The 19518-nt window shown below is 53.5% G+C and overlaps 10 protein-coding genes across 10 annotated transcripts; 4 read left to right on the forward strand and 6 right to left on the reverse strand.

The window, feature by feature from the left end:
- Positions 1-292: 292 nt before the first annotated feature.
- RVB2 (RuvB-like helicase 2) lies at positions 293-1814 on the forward strand (the record flags this gene model as incomplete). Its single annotated transcript, XM_032035442.1, has 3 exons — positions 293-301; positions 354-580; positions 638-1814. 3 exons carry the CDS (start codon positions 293-295, stop codon positions 1812-1814), a joined length of 1413 nt encoding a protein of 470 aa, XP_031885366.1.
- A 200-nt stretch (positions 1815-2014) lies between these two features.
- CGGC5_v009445 (LIN1-like protein) lies at positions 2015-3415 on the reverse strand (the record flags this gene model as incomplete). Its single annotated transcript, XM_032035441.1, has 1 exon — positions 2015-3415. The coding sequence occupies one exon, from the start codon at positions 3413-3415 to the stop codon at positions 2015-2017; it is 1401 nt and encodes a 466-aa protein (XP_031885367.1).
- A 690-nt stretch (positions 3416-4105) lies between these two features.
- On the forward strand, positions 4106-5357 carry ufd1 (Ubiquitin fusion degradation protein 1; the record flags this gene model as incomplete). Its single annotated transcript, XM_032035440.1, has 3 exons — positions 4106-4108; positions 4169-4474; positions 4527-5357. The coding sequence occupies 3 exons, from the start codon at positions 4106-4108 to the stop codon at positions 5355-5357; spliced, it is 1140 nt and encodes a 379-aa protein (XP_031885368.1).
- Positions 5358-6110: 753 nt separating this feature from the next.
- CGGC5_v009447 (uncharacterized protein) lies at positions 6111-7528 on the reverse strand (the record flags this gene model as incomplete). Its single annotated transcript, XM_032035439.1, has 3 exons — positions 6111-6223; positions 6311-6741; positions 7371-7528. 3 exons carry the CDS (start codon positions 7526-7528, stop codon positions 6111-6113), a joined length of 702 nt encoding a protein of 233 aa, XP_031885369.1.
- An 833-nt stretch (positions 7529-8361) lies between these two features.
- Positions 8362-8926, reverse strand: CGGC5_v009448 (uncharacterized protein; the record flags this gene model as incomplete). Its single annotated transcript, XM_032035437.1, has 3 exons — positions 8362-8434; positions 8506-8718; positions 8778-8926. The coding sequence occupies 3 exons, from the start codon at positions 8924-8926 to the stop codon at positions 8362-8364; spliced, it is 435 nt and encodes a 144-aa protein (XP_031885506.1).
- Positions 8927-9151: 225 nt separating this feature from the next.
- CGGC5_v009449 (uncharacterized protein) lies at positions 9152-9658 on the reverse strand (the record flags this gene model as incomplete). The annotated part of the gene is made up of 2 exons (XM_032035436.1): positions 9152-9326; positions 9489-9658. The coding sequence occupies 2 exons, from the start codon at positions 9656-9658 to the stop codon at positions 9152-9154; spliced, it is 345 nt and encodes a 114-aa protein (XP_031885505.1).
- A 358-nt stretch (positions 9659-10016) lies between these two features.
- Positions 10017-10622, reverse strand: CGGC5_v009450 (uncharacterized protein; the record flags this gene model as incomplete). The annotated part of the gene is made up of 2 exons (XM_032035435.1): positions 10017-10226; positions 10479-10622. 2 exons carry the CDS (start codon positions 10620-10622, stop codon positions 10017-10019), a joined length of 354 nt encoding a protein of 117 aa, XP_031885503.1.
- A 539-nt stretch (positions 10623-11161) lies between these two features.
- CGGC5_v009451 (uncharacterized protein) lies at positions 11162-12198 on the reverse strand (the record flags this gene model as incomplete). The annotated part of the gene is made up of 2 exons (XM_032035434.1): positions 11162-11711; positions 12047-12198. 2 exons carry the CDS (start codon positions 12196-12198, stop codon positions 11162-11164), a joined length of 702 nt encoding a protein of 233 aa, XP_031885502.1.
- Positions 12199-15542: 3344 nt separating this feature from the next.
- CGGC5_v009452 (uncharacterized protein) lies at positions 15543-17814 on the forward strand (the record flags this gene model as incomplete). Its single annotated transcript, XM_032035433.1, has 5 exons — positions 15543-15614; positions 15674-16386; positions 17220-17269; positions 17334-17506; positions 17563-17814. 5 exons carry the CDS (start codon positions 15543-15545, stop codon positions 17812-17814), a joined length of 1260 nt encoding a protein of 419 aa, XP_031885501.1.
- Positions 17815-18631: 817 nt separating this feature from the next.
- Positions 18632-19143, forward strand: CGGC5_v009453 (uncharacterized protein; the record flags this gene model as incomplete). Its single annotated transcript, XM_032035432.2, has 2 exons — positions 18632-18955; positions 19018-19143. 2 exons carry the CDS (start codon positions 18632-18634, stop codon positions 19141-19143), a joined length of 450 nt encoding a protein of 149 aa, XP_031885500.2.
- Between the last annotated feature and the right edge of the window lie 375 nt (positions 19144-19518).

Consider the following 19518-nt stretch of genomic DNA (forward strand, 5'->3'; position numbering starts at 1 on the left):
CGAGCCTCTTCGGTACAGAGCAAGTTACCTGGAGTCGTCCAGATAACGGTCGTCGTCGCACAGTGTACGTACCTTTCCTAAGCGCGAGCCGCGCCACGCTCGGGGAATAAGCGCGAGCCATGTCTAAATTTCTCGGACGCGCTGTCCAGCTTTCAGCCTCGAGACGAAGTGTTTTTGCGTCGCATTGCATCGCAACCATTCAATTCACCATCTTCACGACATCGAACCGCTTGGTACACCCTTTCAAACCGACAACGAGGATTCTGCACCGGTAGGATAACACATATTCAAGATGGCCGCGGTAGGTTTGAAGCTCCTTCGGACAATTCTTTCCAACTGACGTAGACCTGCAGCCCGTCATGACCGTCTCCGAGAGCAAGGAGCTCAGAGGGCTCAATCTCATCGCGGCCCACTCGCACATTCGGGGCTTGGGAGTCGACGCCACAACATTGGAGCCCAGAGCTGTGTCTCAGGGCTTGGTTGGACAGGAGAAGGCCAGGAAAGCCGCCGCTGTTATTCTGCAGATGATTAAGGAAGGCAAGATTGCTGGCCGAGCCTGTTTGATCGCTGGTCCTCCAAGGTAAGGCCTACCACGCCACTTCCGAGCTTGGTCAATTGGCTAACAGATGCCATCTAGCACTGGCAAGACTGCCATCGCCATGGGCATGGCCCAATCCCTCGGCCCCGATGTCCCTTTCACCAGTCTCGCCTCATCCGAGATCTTCTCCCTCGAAATGTCCAAGACCGAAGCCCTCACACAAGCATTCCGCAAGTCCATCGGCGTGCGCATCAAGGAAGAGAGCGAGATCATGGAGGGCGAGGTTGTTGAGATCCAGATTGACCGCAGTGTCACCGGCGGTGCTAAGCAGGGAAAGCTGACGATCAAGACGACCGACATGGAGGCCGTGTATGACATGGGCGCGAAGATGATTGATGCGATGACCAAGGAGCGCGTCATGGCCGGTGACATTATTTCTATCGACAAGTCCTCTGGCAAGATCACGAAGCTTGGTCGGTCGTACGCCCGCTCGCGCGACTACGACGCGATGGGCGTCGACACGAAGTTCCTCCAATGCCCTGACGGGGAGCTGCAGAAGCGCAAGGAGGTCATGCACACCGTCACTCTTCACGAGATTGATGTCATCAACTCTCGTACACAAGGCTTCTTGGCCCTTTTCTCGGGCGACACAGGCGAGATCCGCAGTGAGATTCGTGACCAGATCAACACCAAGGTTGGAGAGTGGAAGGAGGAAGGCAAGGCCGAGATTGTGCCGGGTGTTCTTTTCATCGACGAGGTTCACATGCTGGATATCGAGTGCTTCTCATACATTAACCGCGCTCTGGAGGACACCCTTGCGCCTGTGGTCATCATGGCCAGCAACAGGGGGAACTCTCGCATCAGGGGAACCGACTACCGCAGTCCCCACGGCCTTCCGCTGGACTTCCTTGACCGCGTTGTCATCATTCACACCAATACCTACAGCCCCGACGAGATCAAGCAGATTCTTACTATCCGTGCACAGGAGGAGGAGGTTGAGATCTCTGCCGACGCTCTGGCGCTCCTGACCAAGATTGGCCAGGAGGCTGGTCTGCGCTATGCTAGCAACCTCATCACGACATCTCAGCTGGTGAGCAACAAGCGCAGGTCAAAGCAGGTCGAGATTGCCGACGTCCAGAGGAGCTTCTCGCTTTTCTACGATCCGGCTCGCAGCGTCAAGTTTGTGTCCGAGTCGGAGAAGCGCCTGATAGGCAAGGACGGCGCTGTCGATTTTACCGTCACTAATGGTCATGGTGAGACGATGGATTTGAGCTAAGCGTGGGAAAGGTCTTTGAGTTGGGCGTTCTGGGCAGTAAAATAGGTAACCTCCCAATAGGTGACCTCCCATGGGAATATGTGATAGATTATGTACCATAAATGATTGCCTCGTTGCATCGCAGCGATGCCAGGAATGCAACCCTTTTGATTCCCTAGCTTATTCCGTCGCGTCTTGAAGTGAGGCATGCAATGCAAACATTAGACAAATGAGGCAACTCTGCTCCAGCCATCCTCGCCTACTGATCTGAACTCAACTCCCTCGCCGAAATATCCGGCGTCTTGCCATGCCTTCATTGTAGGGCCGTCGAAAGGACCCTGCTTATCGGCCCCGTCGCGTCCATCCGTCCATCTGAACTCCCACATCTTGGCAGACGTCCCTTCTTCGGCGCTCTCCTCTTTAGCCGGTTCACGCCACTCTTCACCGGTTTCTCGCTGCCACTCTCGGACGAGTATTTCCCTCTCCTCGTCGTATATCTCAGCGTGATCTCGACTTAAGAGTTTATCCGCGGCGTCGGTGATGGCCTCAATGTCCTCTTTCCTCTTCGCCTGCTCGGGGGTCAACTCCTTCTCGTGATCCACATCCATCGCCTCCTCGGCCCCCTTGTTCATCTTCTTCAACTTCCATTTGGGTATCTTCTTCTGCTTCGGCTGCCCCTTGGCCAGCCTCGCCAGCGCCTCCAGCGGCGTCTCGCCCCTCTCTAACCTCAAGATGAGCGCCTTCAGCAAGTCTGTCGTAAGGATGTCGTCGTTTTCCATGCGTAACCTCCGTGCCTCGGCCTCGCGCTTCTCATGCGCCTCAGCTGCCTTCTTCATGTCCTTCTTGCTCAAGCCGTCGAGCCACTTGTCGTGGACTGCATTTGGGTCCACCGCTTTCCTGATGTAATTGCCATCTTCATCAAATCGGCCCTCCTCTTGCTCCTCCTTCATGTTGAATGCTTCAACCTTTGGAGCGTTGCGCTTAAGACCGCCAAGACCGACCTCCTCATCAATACCCTCCTCCTCTATCGCAAGTTCTTTATCCTCCTCCTCGTCGCTGCTCTCTTGCTCGTCTAGGCGAATTTGACCACCGCTTGTACTCTTAAGGTCCTGGCCTTCGATCTGGGTATCCTCAAGGAAGCGCACGGCTTTGTCCTTCTTCCCAGAGCCCTTGATCGCCTCTTGCGCCGCCTTGCCTTGTTGCTCGTCGTCATCATCCGCCGCAAACATGTCGTCGTCCTCGTCATCCTCATTCACGTCGCCAACCTTCGAACCGTCGTTTTTAGCATCGTATTTGTCCAGCTGGTCCAGAAAGTTCACGTCGCCCTTCTTCCCACGGTGCCGCTCCTCCGCGCGACCCTTGAAGTTGCGCTCGTTGTCTGAATCGCTGTCGTAGCCGTCCAGGTTCACTGCGCCGCGTTTCGTGGCGCCGGCACCGGCACCGATGACGTCGGCGTCGAGAATCGCATCTTCTTCTGGCGCGTCGGGGGCCAGGGCTGAGGGGTTGCGCACGTCGAACTTGAGCTTCTTGGAGTCATGGGCTTCGTCGTCGTCGTGGTGATGCGTTCGCGCGAACGTCTCGCCGGCGCGTTTCGGGCGCGCTGCTGAGTGTCTTGACGACATCTTTCTGTTTGGTAGTATGTCTCCTTCGTGGAATGTCGAGAATGTTTTAGAGAAAGGTCATGTCGGCTGGGCGTGTTCTTGGGAAGCTTCGCAGGTGGATGCAGCTTGACGGTACCTGAGCTAAAGACATCAAAGAACGGGTGGGTACCTTCTCGTCCGCTCAGTTTGCATGTGCTTAAATGTACCGTCTGGGGTCTTGAGTTTGGCGACTTTTAGTATAACGTCTCTGAGCTTCCCTGCGTTCACGCTTCCTGTGTAAGGTACTTGATACTTTAAATTTGAAGTTCTACTTTAATCAAGGACGACTATGATTTACAGTAAAAACGAGCATAGTAATAAGTATTAGCAATAAGTAATATAGCGGCGATAATGACAATTATTAAGGTAATTAGAGAGGAAGATAGCGGACAACGACAGCGGACGACGACAACGGACGACAACGGACGACAGCGACGCAGGAAGTCACTTTTTAGTGGGGGTTTCGTCATTCATCAGTTGCCTTCGGCCCCACGTCCACCGACCCTCCATCACTCATCTTCTTCAAAGCCAGAGCTATCTCCTCTGCCTACCAAATCACTACTGCCAGGGCAAGCTTCCTTTGCCTACTTCACCTCTCGGTCTCTCGGAACTTCCGCTTTCCTCCACCCTATCAACCAGACCTTACATCTTCCGACCGACCGACCGCCAAAGATGGTGAGTTACCCTGGTGTGCTGTTCACCACTCTCAGACCCAAGCTAACCTCGAGCTTCCAGTATCGCTTCGACCCCAGCGAAGCCGACATGTACAACTTCGCCCGCGGCGGGCGCCGCCCTATCGTCCAGCGTTTCGACGAGTACTACCGATGCTACCCCATGGTTATGGCCCCTGGCGCCGAACGCCCCGAACTCAACTATGGTTCCAAGATCTTCCTGCCTCCCTCTGCGCTCGACAAGGTCTCGAAGCTCCACGTACAGTGGCCGCTGCTGATGGAGATTATAAACGGCGAGAAGGGAAAGCACTCCCACTCCGGTGTGTTGGAGTTCGTCGCGGAGGAGGGCAGGGCTTACCTCCCTCAATGGGTTCGTGGAGTCCGCTTCGCACCGGCGGCAGGGTTGCTAACGTGAGACATAGATGATGGAGACCCTCCAGCTCGATGTCGGCGATATGATCCAGGTCAAGACAACCTCTCTCGAGCTCGCACGACTGGTCAAGCTTCAGCCGCAATCTACCAACTTCCTCGACATCAGCGATCCCAAGGCCGTGCTGGAGAAGGCGTTTAGGAACTTCGCCACGCTCACCAAGGGTGACATTTTCAACTTTGAGTATAACGACGAGATCTATCACGTGGCCGTTCTAGAGGTCAAGCCCGAGACGGATAAGATGGGTGTTTGCATGATCGAAACTGATGTCGAGGTTGACTTCGCCCCGCCCGTCGGCTACGTCGAGCCCGAGAAGCAGCAGCGCGGCAGCGGCACGAGCACCCCTCGCAGCGTCCGGGGAGGCGGCCTCCCGGCCGGCGGCCTTCTTCACAGCCAGGGTAGCATGGCTCAGTCCATCAACTATAACGCCATCGCGCCCTCCGCGACGACGACCAATACCAACTTCTACGGTGAGGGTCAGAAGCTCAACAAGAAGGGTAGTAAGGCGTCGACACCGAAGCCCGCCACCCCTGTTGCCGGTGCCTCCGCCAACGCCCCAGCCATTCCCCCCCTTCCCCGTCGGACGAACGGCCCGATGCCTCTGCGCCTGCCTCCTAACAAGCTCTTCTTTGGCTACGAGATCAAGCCTGTGAAGACTGACGCCGACAAGGAGCGCGAGAAGGAGGATGCCAACCGCCCTCACTTTGCGGGCTCAGGTCAAACTCTCAGGGGCAAGCGCAAGGGTGAGGGTGAGGACAAGCCAAAGGCGCCTGAGAAGAAGGGGCCCAACGAGGGTCAGAGATTGGATGGCCGCAAGCCTTAGAATGGATGCTTTTAAAATGAGTCTTTGGCCTGGATTCTCATAATTTGGGCGGGTCGGCGTTCGGGGATAAGGTCAGGTGTCATTCAGGGCGCATCGTTGTAATTACAAAGGCATCACGAAGGACAGTCAGCTACGGACCAGGGTCCACGAGAAGAATGAATCGGATTTCAAACAGGGTGGCGGTGCGTTGTCATGGTGGTTAGGGCGTCGCCTTATTGCTAGTGATCTGGTTCTCGTTGTATCACGGCATAAACCAAATCATGATATGTCAATGCGTGTCTTCGGCTCTATCTAGAAAAAGCAAGCAGAAATAGCAAGCTCAGAGCTATACGCGATTCAGAAAGCGTCCTGTCCTGTTCACAGAAATCCCAAAGCGAAAAGAAGCTTTTGCCACCCATTTGTCAACACCCTGATGCTCTCCCGTTGCCGATCCCGAGCTCGCAACCGCTACCAACCGAGACCAAGAAGAGTGCCAGTCCTTTAGGGAAAGACGGAAACTAACCGCGCAGTCCTGAAATGGCCGAGAAAGAAAACGCGGACACCCAGAAGAACCAGAAAAGTGCCAAACCAATGCTAGCAAGCTTGCCAAAACCATTTCACCGCCATGTTGAGAAGTTCGAATGTCGAATGTAGAGTTGTGTAAGTTGCTGCGTAAAGAGCAGCTTACATGCCCTCCATCTCGACCTCCTGGCCCTCAAGGAGGTCCTCAGAGCAGCGGGTCTTGGTGGTGGCGATATCAGCTTCCATGGTGACCTAGACCTCGCCATCGAGATAGCCCTGGGCGTCGGAGTCGGAGGGGTCAACCTCCTGCTTCTTAACCTTGACGAAGGCATGGGCGACGGAAGGAGCGAGCGTGGAGCTATTGCCTGTTAGATTTACACTTAATCGAACACGGGTCTAGGAGCGCAAGAGGAGGAGGGGTACTTGCCTGCGCTCACGAATGTCATGCTTACGAACGTCATGAAGGACAGCGGACATGATCGTCTTCTTGTCCTCACCGTCCTTGATTTCGGTCTTGACGGGGGCCTGGTCGACGTTCTGGACGAACTGGACCTCGTCATCGTGATTGTTGTTGTTAGTGAGATCGATCTTCTGGCCGTTGAGGCCAGCATCGAGGCCGCCGGCAGGGACCTGGCGCTTGGCAGGGCGCTTCACGTCGAGGTCCTCCTCAGAGTCGTCGCCGCCATCGTCAGCAGCACGGGCAGCGCGAGCCATCTGGGCGGTGGCCTGATTGGCGCGAGCGCCGGAAGAAGGGGCAGGGCGAGAACGCTTGCCGCGGGCGGAGGTAGGGGTAGCAGGAGCGACGTTGCCGTTGGCGACGTTTCTTATGCCCTGGTTGACACGCTGCTTGGCATTCTTGTTGATGACCTTGGACCAGCGCTGGCTGTTTGGAAGCGTTAGTGAGGGTTTTCAAGGTGGCGGACGAAGAAGGGGGAAAGACGAAGACAACGAAGACAGGGAAGACATGAAGACAACGAAGAGGGACGAGGAAGAGGGACGAGGAAGAGGGACGAGGACGACGAGAACGAGAGGCAAGGACAAGAGACAAGGACAAGAGACAAGGACAAGAGACAAGGACAAGAGACAAGGACAAGAGACAAGGACAAGAGACAAGGACAAGAGACAAGGACAAGAGACAAGGACAAGAGACAAGGACAAGAGACAAGGACAAGAGACAAGGACAAGAGACAAGGACAAGAGACAAGGACAAGAGACAAGGACAAGAGACAAGGACAAGAGACAAGGACAAGAGACAAGGACAAGAGACAAAGACAAGAGATAACAGCGAGCAGAGACGACGAGCAGAGACGACGAGCAGAGACGACGAGGAGAGACGACGAGGAGAGACGGGGAAGAGACACGGGGAGAGGCGAGGAGAGACGAGCAGAGAAGAGGAGGAGAGACGAGGAGAAACGAGCAGAGAAGAGGAGGAGAGACGAGGAGAAACGAGGAGAAACGAGGAGTGACGAGTAGGACGAAGACAACGAAACCAGGAATGAGAATAAAACTTACTTAATGGCGTCCTTGCTGAACTTGTAGCCCAGTCCGGTCATGATCTGGTGGGCACGATCCCAATTGATGCCGCCCATGGGGGCGTTGGGGACGTTCTGGAAAGCGGTCGCAAAGATGGCGTCGAGATCGGCCTCAACGGTCCAAGCCTTGGGAGCCATGATGAGTAGTGCTAATGTGGTTTGTGTTGTTTGTTTTGTTGTGTGAAGCAAGGTTGGGCGGTTGTCGCGAGGTTGTTGTTGTGTGGAGGAAGAAGAGAAAGTTTCGAGAGCCGCCGACGAGAACAGAAATAAGTAGCCTCGAGCCGAGTCCGAGTCAACCGAAAAATAGGGAAGGAGGTAAAGGGCTAGGCTAGACTGGACTCGCCTTGAGCAGTTTGTGAGAGAGCGGAGACTGATGAGTCGTCAAGCACATATTGTCCCGGTGATGAGTGAGAAAAGGGGGCGTGGTGAGGGATGCAGTGTGGGCAGACACGCGGGGGCTCACGCACATGTACATTGTCTGTCATGTCTGAAAGATGTTAGCAACAAGGCAGTGAAAAGCAGCAAGGTCAAAGGACTTAGTGGGGGAAACGAATCCGTAATCTGGCAGGTAGACCAACGGATGATGTATGAGGGCGAGTGATATGAATGATCGAAACGATCATAATAGGAGTACTGGAAAGGTCCCGCTCAGCCAGACGTATCCGCTCGCATAGCTGAGATGTAAGAAAAGTCGTCATCAGATTAGATAAATATCAGCAGCGAGTGTACTTCATAGAAGGGTAGGAGAAAGCATCCATGTTTCTCATTTCCGATGTGATTGTAGACTCTAAGATGATTTCGAGTCCGTATGCAATTTCGCAGCCAAGTCTTCAGACCAAGCGAGCAACCAAAGATTCCCTCCAAGTCATCCAGAAGTTTCACTATCCCCCAATGGCCAGTATATTCAGTTTCCTGCCTCTCCTTCCCCGAATATCCTTTTCCAGTCGGTCGGTGTGAATCATGCTGTCGGCTTAGATCTCAGCCTTAACGGACTGCCATTCGGCGAGCTCCTCAGCGGCCTCGGCTTCGTTAACCTCCTTGAAGCTGTTTACAAGATGTTGTCAGCACGACAGTTTGGGAGTGGCAGACGTGAATCATGGGAAGTTGCAACTTACTCGGGGCGGGGAGGAGCCTTGGGCTTCTTGGCCGGCTTCTCCTCCTCCTCGTCATCGTCCTCCTCGGCCTTGACCTTCTTGGAAGGAGTCTTGCGCTTGCGAGGGGTAGCGGTCTTCTTGGCCTTGGGGGTGGAGGCGGCAGAGGCGTCGTTGCCCTCACCGTTCTCGGCAGCGACGGTGGCCTCCTTCTTCTGAAGCTTCTGTAGATGCTGCCTATGAACGGAGGTTAGCACGGATCTGATATGCGTCGAGAAGAAGCAGAAGGTGAGTACACGACAGCTCCGGCGGTGTAGTTGTATCCTTTCGCCCGGACATTGGCCAAGACCTCGTCCCACTGGTCCTTGGTTGGCTTCACCACTGGCAGCAAGGCGATGAGGAGATCGGCATGAGCCTTATCATCCCAGATGGTAACAGGTGCCATGATGTGTTGTATTTGGGTTGGTGGATGAGAATGTATGGGGTGAAGTGAAATGTTTTTTGTGAGGTCAGGTAATGTTGTGAAAAGGTGGAAGTGCGATGGTGTTGTGTTTGGAAGAGGAAGAGGAGAAGTGGAGGTGAGGAAGAGGAGAGTATAAATAGAAATCAGCAGAGGGGAGCGATCAGGTGCAGTAGGCAGGCAGGAACCTCGAAAATGGGAAGGAGATCCTCACTTCATGGTGATGGCGGTGAAGCCATATCCGCAAGGCTCGAGTTCCTCCATGATGGCATTGTATTGCTCGGCGGTCGGAATCATCACCTTGACCATGGCAGCAAGAATTTGCTGGTCGATCTCGGGAGTCCACTTCTGATAGTGACGAGACATCGTGGCGATTTGGAATAATCTTGTGATGAAGGAAGATGAAGACGAGCGAGATGATGAGTAAGGGGGATCGACAAGAGAGAAAGTTGAGAGAGGAGAAGCTGCGTCAAGGAGGCTGGGGGAATAAAACTAGGAGACAAATAAAAGCAAAGCAAAGCAAAGAACAAGGCAGGAGCATAAATACCTAATGCCTTCCCAAGTTATGTCGGTGAAGCCCCAGCGGTGGGCTTTGGCGACGACCGCGTCCTTGGACTCCTTTGTGAGACCGTCTGCTGACTTGGCAAGGCCGTGGAAAGCCATCACCAAAGATTCGAGGAGGACTGGGTTGTTCCATTTGCCAGACTTGTCGGCCATTGTGACTTCGTTGTTGAATATGTTGATGTACTTTGGGGTTGATGCGAGAGGTATATGGGAGAGAGAAGAGAGGACGAGGCGAGAAAGTTGTGTGGGAAGAAGACAAATGCTCGTAAAATAGAGCAAAGTCGAACCGTGAGATAAGGGAAGAGCTTGGAGCACTAGACCAGAAGCTACCAGGAAAGAGACGACGACAAGCGACGACGAGCGACGACGGCGGCGATAACGACGGCGATAGTAGCGACGAGGACGACAGCAAGGCGGAAAAAACAAACAGAAAAAGTAGTCGGTCCAGCACAGGAAAAATAGGCAGTCTCGTCGAAAAACAAAGAACAAGAATAATGATCAGAAAAGGTACCTACCGAATGCCGTTCCAGGTGACATCCTCGAAGCCCTGCCCGCGGAGACGAACCTCGATGGCGTCCTTCTTCTCCTTGGAGAGGCCGTCTCCCTTCAACTCGTTGTAGAAGGACATCATGAGGCTCGTAACGAACTCCACGTTAGTCCAGCGGCCGCCCTTCTCAGACATGTTGTTGGTTTGCGTGGCGATTGCTCGTGGTGGTGGTTGCTGTACGGGGCGCGGAAAGTGAGAGTGAAAGCTAGAAGTGGTGATGTAGATGGTTGATGGAGAATTGAAGGCTGTAGTATGGTAGCTAGGTAGGAAGAAAAAGGCCGGTGCCCCTGGGTCAGATGTAGCGGGAAGGGGTGGAATGGGAGGGAAGAAATGAGCCTCCTTCTAGAAGAATGACAGCTTGACGCGGGTCTCAGCGGTTGGCTTTGACAAGTGGTGGTGCTTGGCTGAACCAAACCATTCACCCACCTGCACGAAGACATAGGAAGCCAAGCTGCCACAAAGGTGAAGATCGAGGTCGAGATCGTCCAAGTTTCTCTGCATCACCACAGGCGCATATTTCATGTTCTCCGCTGTTGTTTCTGATGCCTTCTCTTCTGACTTCGGCTCCATCTGCCTCTGACCAGCACTCTCGTCCCACTTCTATGCTCCTCATCAAATCCATCTCAAGATGAGAGTCGTAACTGTTTCAGATTGCAGGTCAATAGCACTCGACAGGAAGTGGTACTCCACACCAGTACCTCAGAGACACCGTTGGCCACTGGTATACAATAAGCTGGACTACATCATAAGAAACTTTGCGTGGGATTTTGCAAGGAAAATCAAAACGTTCGGAATTATCAACTAGCATGCCCTGTGGCAGCTCTGTGCCTGAATAATCCTCGCCACTAGCAAAACCACAACTCTCGTGGCATCAAGACGCATAAAATCAGTAAGTACATCGAAAGCAGCACCCAGTCAACTCCAAAAGCGCCCATCGTGTTCAGTTAACCCTCGCTCCTGATGCCGCGCTCGCTCCCATGCATAACGCCATGACTTTGTTCGACAGATCCGGGAAAGTTCAGCCTAGGAATAGCATCAACTGTTCCCAGAAGGAGTGTTGTCCAGAACGGTGTCGGTTTTCCTCGACAACGATTGCAATTGCAGCCTTCCTATGTTTCGCCGGGGAAGCTGTAGGGGTGTGGGTCTGACCCGGTTAAACCAGCCGTAGGATACTCGGAGGCGTAGGCATCCACAGAAGAATTGTTGCTGTGAGCGGCGAGAGCTAATACTGCTTCATCATCGAGAGTTTGGTCCTGGGGTGGGTCGTCAAGCTTAATGCGCTTGGCATCGTGTTCCTCGGTCTCTTCATTGTCGTCGTCATCCTTGAGAGACATGTCCAGGCTGTCGTCTTTGAGGGGCAGATCTATCGACTCAGGCAGAGATTGGAGGCCATCAGAGAGCGCAGTAGGAGGTGGCAGCGGTTGGTCGGCCTGCGTAACTTGATCCGGTTGAGGTTGGCCAGGCTGAACAACCTGGCCCGGCAGTGGGGGGATGGGCATCGGTGCAGGTGGTTGAGGTTGCTTCTTGGGTCTGCCACGACCCGGTCCGGGACGCCGAGTGATGGGGTTCATCGTTGGATCAACTTTCCTTGGGTTGTCCGAGCTTCCTCCGTTGGACTCGGCCTTGTGTTGAGCGCGGCGGAGTCCTTGGAAATGTTGGCTGAGACCCGTCAGTGGTGGTCAACGTAGGCAGCAAGCACCTCGATTGTTGTTGAGAAGAGAGAAGGACAAAATTAGGGGCATAGCGACCATCGTCGTATGTAATACACCACTGTGCGTTGGGTTGTCAATCACATCCTCATACACTGCATGAGAGAGACCTCGGTAGACAGGGAAGGCACATTTCCGTCGCCTCGAGCACGATAAATCCCTCTGGAGGCAAGCCGACGAGAGATAGCATTGCGCGATAATGGGAGAGAAGTCGAAGGACTAAAGAAAGCCACCAGTCGGTCCGGGGCATGAAAGAATTGAGATGCAAAGGAAACTTTGACTTACCGACACCCTTCATTGGTGAAGCCGTAGCCCAAGGTACGCATGTGGTTGCCGATGGTTGTCCATTCCGAGCCGGAGATGACGCCAATGTTCTTCACAGACAAGATGGTGAAGAAGAGGTCCTTGTCGGCCCTATCATTCCAATTCTTATTCATTGCGATTGACGGAAGGCTATGGGCGATATGCGACGATGATATTCGCGACTTATACTGATGGATGGAGACCAAGGTGCTAGTAGTCTTAACAGCTCTACTCGATCAAATGAGAAAATTGGTAGTGAGCGGCGACAGAGCGACGGAGCTGAGATTGAAACTGGGGCAGATGCTGGGGCGCCCGTGCCAGCTACGCCAAAACGGGTGGGTCACGTGGTCTCGGCCTAACAATAGACCGAAGGGAACCTTAGCTGCATCTCGTCTGTTTCGACGCTACAAGGGCTCTAGATGCTAGGTAAAGACGTCGAAGGGTTGGAAAGGGGTCATTCATTCCATTTATGAGCTTCCTTTGGATCTTTAGTCGGGCCTCGAGGTGCGAGAAGCGTCAGGACGCGACGGGCCGGAGACATCGATGATAGAGGGCGAGAGGAGTAGATGATCCGTGCATAGCCGAGGTTTAGCCTTCTAACCCGGACCATCAGAACGGACCAGCGAGAGGGGAATCTGGATGGCCGTGGTAGAGCGTCTAAGATGCCCTTCCAAGCCCGGACCTACTTACATTTAGATAGGTGAGCAGACTTGAGAAACATGCAAAATCATGGAAATTTTGGCGGAGGGCCTCCAGACACATTAATGGGGGTTCATAAGTGCAACAAGACCTGATGTCTGTTTCCTGCCCTTGTGCCTCTCTCTCTTTCTCTCTCTCTCAACGGGCAGCCTGTGCGTCGGGCCATGCACAGGTCCACGCCGTTTGAGACAGGAAGACGCCGCCTGCCGCCCCCTTCGAGGCACCACCGTCCAAGACAACTCGATATATGATAGTGAGCTTTCTGTCATGATAATTCTGACAGGTCTCTGGCTGAGACACGCGGAATAATGGCGTGGCTACTTGTGCGTCCTCGCGGTCTCGAGGGAGATCGTCCTCGGGATGCATACACGGCGATCTGTCTTGTCCGCGCTTGAAGCTATACCCGCCGAAGCAGAGCGGTAGAGCGGCGTAGCTACTTGTGCGAAGAGTACCGGCGACGCGCGCCGTTTGCTAGGTGCTACGATGATCATCTTCTTGAGCAACGGAAAGCTTCATCGGAAGCTCGCAATAGCGACTGGAAAGGGGCGCTTGCGCCAGCCAAGGACAGCTCATCCGCGTCCACCACCGCCGCTTTAACTCTGGTGCTGCAGCTCCCGGCGTCTGGGCTCGGCGTGGAGAACTTGGACCTCAAACAGCTTCCAAAGTCGTACTGGCGGTGCTGCAGCCGACCACCACCCTGTCGGCACGCCAGGCAACTCTCAGGCAGCAACGGGAACGTATCGCTCCACATCACGTGGTAGCGTGAAATCTCGCGACATTGGCTTACAGTGTAGTGCCACAGTGCGTCGCCCCAGGTTCACGGAAACGCGTCGCCCGACCACTTCATCTCATGCCCTCCAACTTCATCGCGCCTCGCCAAGGCAACGCGGAAGCCCGAAGAGACCTGTTACGCCATTTAAACGGGTTCAATGTGCATCAATCGATTTTTGTACAATTTCTCGCGGTCTTGAAGTTGCTTTTACTCGCCAAATGGTCAATTCAGTCGTCAATTGTCAAGCTCTACCAATATCTCGATTGACCCCTCTTCCGATGCTTCTTCCCACCGCCAGTACCCGACATCCAACCCGATCAAACACGAGCCCGGAATTGGGAGCAAGTGATTGATCGACGAGCGAATCTAGGGGGCTCTGAGTCGGCCCTCGAGGCTCGAACTTTGTTTGCAAATATTCGCCGCATCTTGCATCGTATCAGTCCGTCAACGCAAGCCTCAACAATCTAGCCAGTCGGTTCCTAGCACAACACCCAGGTGCGACAACCAAACCAAACATGCCGAGAACCAGGCATCGGCAGGCATCATGCGTCGTAACAAGCGTTCGTCGACCACACATGGTGCGGTCCAGCTTTTTCTTGTTTGACGACTCGATGCGGGAGGGCCGCCAATGAATAGTGCCAAATTGAAGCTGCAACATGGACGCAGCCAATGGGCCCAACCCCCTCCATTTCTCAGCTAATGTATCCATCTTACCTTACTCAAAGTATGAGTCACACACCCTTACCACTCGTGTGTCTCATCCCATTTAGATCCCTGTTGCGTTTCCAAGTGGTCCGCGGGCGTTCCTGGATCTTGCATCACGGCCTTTCCTGACCGGCCCAGAGTGACCCCAGCATCGCCAGAGCTGCGCAGCTCAATTGACGAGTCAATTTCGCCTGCGAGTGCAAATGGCCGATAGTACTTGCATGTCAGTGGGTGCGCTAGTCGGATGCCTCGCAATTCCTGGCCCTTCGCTCAAACCTTCATTCGTTGGGGAAAGTCAAGTGTGCTCCATCGTCGGCTGCGTGCAGGGGTGGCTGCGGCAAAAGAGGAATGGCGAGGGAAAACCACTTTACGCGATTACACGGCCCCCGCGACACCACTTTCACCACTTCCACCACCACCATCCATCCAGCTCCCCTCCCACCCCTCCACCACATCGTCCTCTCATCCACACACTGCGTCGCCCATCAAACCTCACCACCCATGGGTGCCATGCTCTTGCATCTGAGCCTGCACCACACCACCCCCCTCCACAAACGTCACACCCCAGAAAAAAAAAAGATGCTCGCTGTCAAAGCCTGCCGTAACTCCAGGCAACAAGGGACTATTTTGATTTCCTTGTGTCTCAAGGCGGGTTTGCCACTGGCAGCTCAATAAAATGTCGGCCCAAGCGCGCGCGGCGTCCTCCCTGAAAGCATGCTCTCGTCTTTCTTTTTCCTCATACTGTACTGCTAAAATTCCAACTACTCTCTCTACAGCTCCGCTATCCATCGCCGCTGGCTCCATCCATCGTCTTCGGTCCCCAGCGCAGCATCAAGCCGACATGCATATCCATCCATCCCCTTTAGCCCCATAGTCCCAAGGCCACACCCTCCAAAGCACCTATAACTACCGTTGATGCCCCCGGGGTTGTTTGGCTGACAGTTGTCGAATGCCTCCTTGTCTGCCTCTTTTGTCCGCCTCATCTTCCTTGACCACCCACACCAGCGAGTGACTGATCTCGCCCCCAGTGGTTGCACCATTTACAAAACGCAACCTGCTGACTTGGGTGCCATATATCTCTTCGGTATCGCCTCACCGATCTTCACAGTGACTCATTTCCTTCAACCCAACTCCACACTTGCCTGTTGTGTGCTGGTTGACTGAGTCTCCCGAAAGCCTCGGCAATCATTGCTGTGCACTTCAAATTGGCCCTCTTCCTCCAGCTCACTACACCCAAACTCGACCTCACCCTTCTGTGGCATGATCAGATAAGGGCGGCAAGCCACCAGTACTTCTTCCAACATGTCCTCCAACACAGACAACCAGATGACAAGGTTTCTCTTCGCCATCTTGAAACAGAAGAACTTGAAGGATGTAAGTGCTACTACACCCATATCATGTCATCATCAGCCTGTGGCTCATCACCCATCCAGATTGACTGGAATGCCGTCGCCCATGATCCGATTCTGACACAGCCCATCACCAACGGCCATGCTGCTCGCATGAGATACTCCCGCTTCCGTTCCGCGATGCTAGGCCTCGAGCCTCAGAAGCGTAACCGCGCCGCCGTGAACAAGAACCGAGTTACTAAGTCGAAGAAGGAGCCGAAGCCGAAAAAGGAAGAGGACGACGACAACGACCGAGTGAAGCCAGAACCCGGGACAGCAGAGTCAGAAGCCCGCGCGAGGTCGCCCGTTAAGGTCAAGCAGGAGCACAACCAACCTCCCTACAGACAACAGTTCACACCAGCATCCATGGCATCACCTACTGCCCCTGAGTGTCAACCAACTTTCCAACCTCGACTTCTCACACCCTGCAGCGACGACATGTTTTCAGCACCTCAAAATCTGCAGTTCAGCCCCTCTGCTAACATTATGGGAGCCCACCCTACGTTCGACATTCCGTCGATTATGCCTTGCACCCACGAGCAAGACCAACATCACCACGAGCACGAGCACAACTCTTGGGGGTCAAGTCCCATTTACTCGGCGTTTGACGCCGCATACGATCTTGAAGGTTTCGGCATGGGCGCCATGTGTGATCATCAGCATGGCCAGGGGCATACCACCGATCTCCACGGGTCACCAACGTTGGCAAACCTGATGCCTGAGCACATGAACATCAAGAACGAGCACTGGGATGCTCAGTTTCACTCCTAATAGACTGTAATAAGGCACGGGCGGGTGGGATATCTATACATGTCGGCTTCAGGTTGGAAAAGGTTGGAAAAGACTGCCGTCATTTGCTTTCTTCTGTTATCTCGTGCTGGTCACTCCGCTCCCCCCTTTGGATTGCCAGTTGTACTAATGATGTTACGCAACCCTGGAAGGCGTCTGGTTTGATTAGAATGTATGCCCCAGAGTAGGGCGCTTCAGAACTTTTCAACAAACATGACGATTCATATGTTCATATGCTTTGTTTTTCTTCCCCTCCGAGTCGTGGACTGTGCAGCTTGCGTGACAGCTCATAAGGTGAGGCCTGCTGCTTCAGACATTGACTTACACGCTCCACTGCCCTCGTTCTTCACAGTCTCGCTGCCAGTGTGCCCCGAGGCATCCCGCCCCCTCAACAAAAGAAGGTTCAAGGCAACCGATCTCCCTTTTTTCCCTTTCAGGTATAGAAAACACCGGATGTTCCTACTTGAAAAAGTGCTGATACCTCAGAACACTCCTGAAGAGCCATACGATAGACGACGATAGCGGACGACGATAGCGGAAGGGGACAGCGGACGGCAACAACGAAGACGACGGTAGCGAGACCACATGAACATTAGGGGATCCATTTCGCAGATTGGGTCTTCTTAACCTGGTTTCTGGTTACCTAGGTTGTCGCGCCTGCCTCTCCTCTCTTCGGCCTTGCCCAAACTCTTGGATCTGCTGCCTATTTAATCCCGTTCCTCCACCCAAACTCAACTGCTCTCTCTTTTCTCCACCATCCCGTCCAAAATTTCCAACTCTTTCCCAATAACATCACAGCAAGCATTATTGCAACAACAACAACAACATACATAACACAACACAACTTACCAGGTACCTACGCCATTTGCCCATGCTTCCTCATATTTTCATCCACTGACCGGTCTCCGAAAAAAAGTATCCATCATCATGGCTGAGAAGTCCTCTTCCGCTGCTTCCACTCCCAAGGAGCCCACCCCCGGCGACACTAACTTCATGATCAACCTCTTCCGCCACATGACGGAGAAGCCCAATATCAACTGGGATGCCTTTGCTGCCGCTGCGGGGTTCAAGACCGCCACCGTCGCTCAGGTTAGTTCCTTTGAATTTGTGTTCTTCAGTGGTCATATGCTAATATCGTTACGCAGACCCGCTACGGTCAGATCCGCAAGAAGTACGAGCTCAACTCGATTGTTGGCAGTCCTATCAAGAAGAGGAAGGGAAATTCCACTGCTGAGGAGGAGTCTCCTGCCAAGATTGCCAAGACTGGCGGCCGCGTCGGCACCAAGGGCCGTAAGGGCAAGGGCAAGGCGGCGGTCAAGACCGAGGATGAAGACGACGCCGAGGACGGCCTGGACACCAAGGGCGCCATTAAGATGGATGGTGACGATGAGAACTAGAGTTGCTTCGTGATCACATGGCTGTCTACGAGGGATAGAGACCGGAGGAAAGTATGGACTGGGGCTTGCAAAAATAGCGTCATACATCAAGCTGAGAGCCAATATAACCTCTGAGCATCACAAATGTGACAATCCTCTATTTCCAATTTTCAGCATGCTTCAAATCATTGATGAGTTCGCTTTTTCTTCTTCGAAATCAAGCTCTTTGCTACGTCATCTTTTGTTCAACGGAAACCTCCTGCCTCGAATCGGGGCTGGCATCATTCAACTTTCCGAGAAAATTCAAGCTGCTACCATAAGACATCGTCTTGGCTGCAAGGACACCTGAAGCTGATTCATTCCGTTTCTTCAGCCGTTTCCAGTTCAGACCCAGCTTCTCGAACGTGCCGTACTTCCCTCGCTGATTCTGGCTCTGAACTGGCTCAGGAAACCTCAGGCTTCGGCAGTCAAGATTTGATCCCATCCAGTTGTGTGTATTGCCGTGTTGCTCTCGCCTTGTTCAGTTTCAAGCAAGAAGAGGGCAACTTCCCCAATAGCAGAGAACTTTCCTTCACAAGGCGAGAGCTATCCATGGTGCCCGCCTCGAGAGTAAGCTACCTCAGCAAGCCTGGCTATTTAAAACTTCTGAATCTTCCTCAGCCTTACAAAACTTTCTTCTTTCCTACCCATCTCCAGATCTGGTTTTGAGTTCATAACCAACAGTCCTCTAACTTTTATTACCAACAGCAATACACCATCCACACAAGTAAGCTTTGATGTCAGCTATTTTTATTCATCCTTGGATCCAGACTTATACAGCGTCAGACCAGAACGCAACATGCCTCCCAAGAAGAATGCCGACGCCGAGGGCAGCGCCACCGCTCTCAGCGAGACCGAGACCCGCTTCCTGAAGGCAATGTTCGACCACATGAACTCTCGTCCTGACATCGACTGGGACAAAGTCGCCACTGACTTGGGAATGACGGCTAAGTCGGCCAAGGAGCGCTTCCGCGTCCTGGGCAAGCGCCACAACTGGGGCACCAGCGCGGCTGGTGCGGGCGGCGGCGGCGGCTCCCCTGCCAAGGGTCCCCTGGCCCCCAAGAACAGTGGCAGGGTTGCTAAGAAGGCTACCCCTCAGAAGAAGGGCATCGCCCGTAAGAAGGTATGTCGAATCAGCTGTCACTTCTCACCCCACCGGATGATACTGATCAGAAATGTTTCTAGACCAAGAAGGACATTGAGTCCGATGGAGATGAGGACATCTCCTCCAAGCTCGAGTCCGACTCCGATGGCAAGAGCGCCGCCCAAGATGAGTTCCTGAAGAATGGTAACGGCAGCGATAGCGAGTAGAATGGTACTCTGCGGCTCATCACGATACTTTCTCGTAACACGGAGGGCAATATGCAAGGGATTCCTACTCAGATGGTGGATAACAAAAATTGAGCAGGATCAAATCAGACTTTTGGCAGCTAGCTAGGAAAATGAACAGAGTGATCTGCTCTTGCTTTAAACTTCAGAAATTTCGTGATATTTGTTTCATTTGTGGGTGTTGACATTCTCCCTTGAACAGAATCATCAGCCAGTTCTCTCTCTAGGCTGAACATAGTGTGTTCTGGAAAGAACCAGGCTGTCCAAATGCAGTCTTTCACATGAAAGCCCAGGTATCCTTTGGCAGTAGTTACCATTTGCTTTCCTAGGGTGCTTGACGAAATTAATGCATTTTCT

Source organism: Colletotrichum fructicola, assembly GCF_000319635.2.
Source record: "Colletotrichum fructicola Nara gc5 chromosome Unknown KSG_Nara_v1_contig05, whole genome shotgun sequence".
NCBI classification, from domain to species: domain Eukaryota; kingdom Fungi; phylum Ascomycota; class Sordariomycetes; order Glomerellales; family Glomerellaceae; genus Colletotrichum; species Colletotrichum fructicola.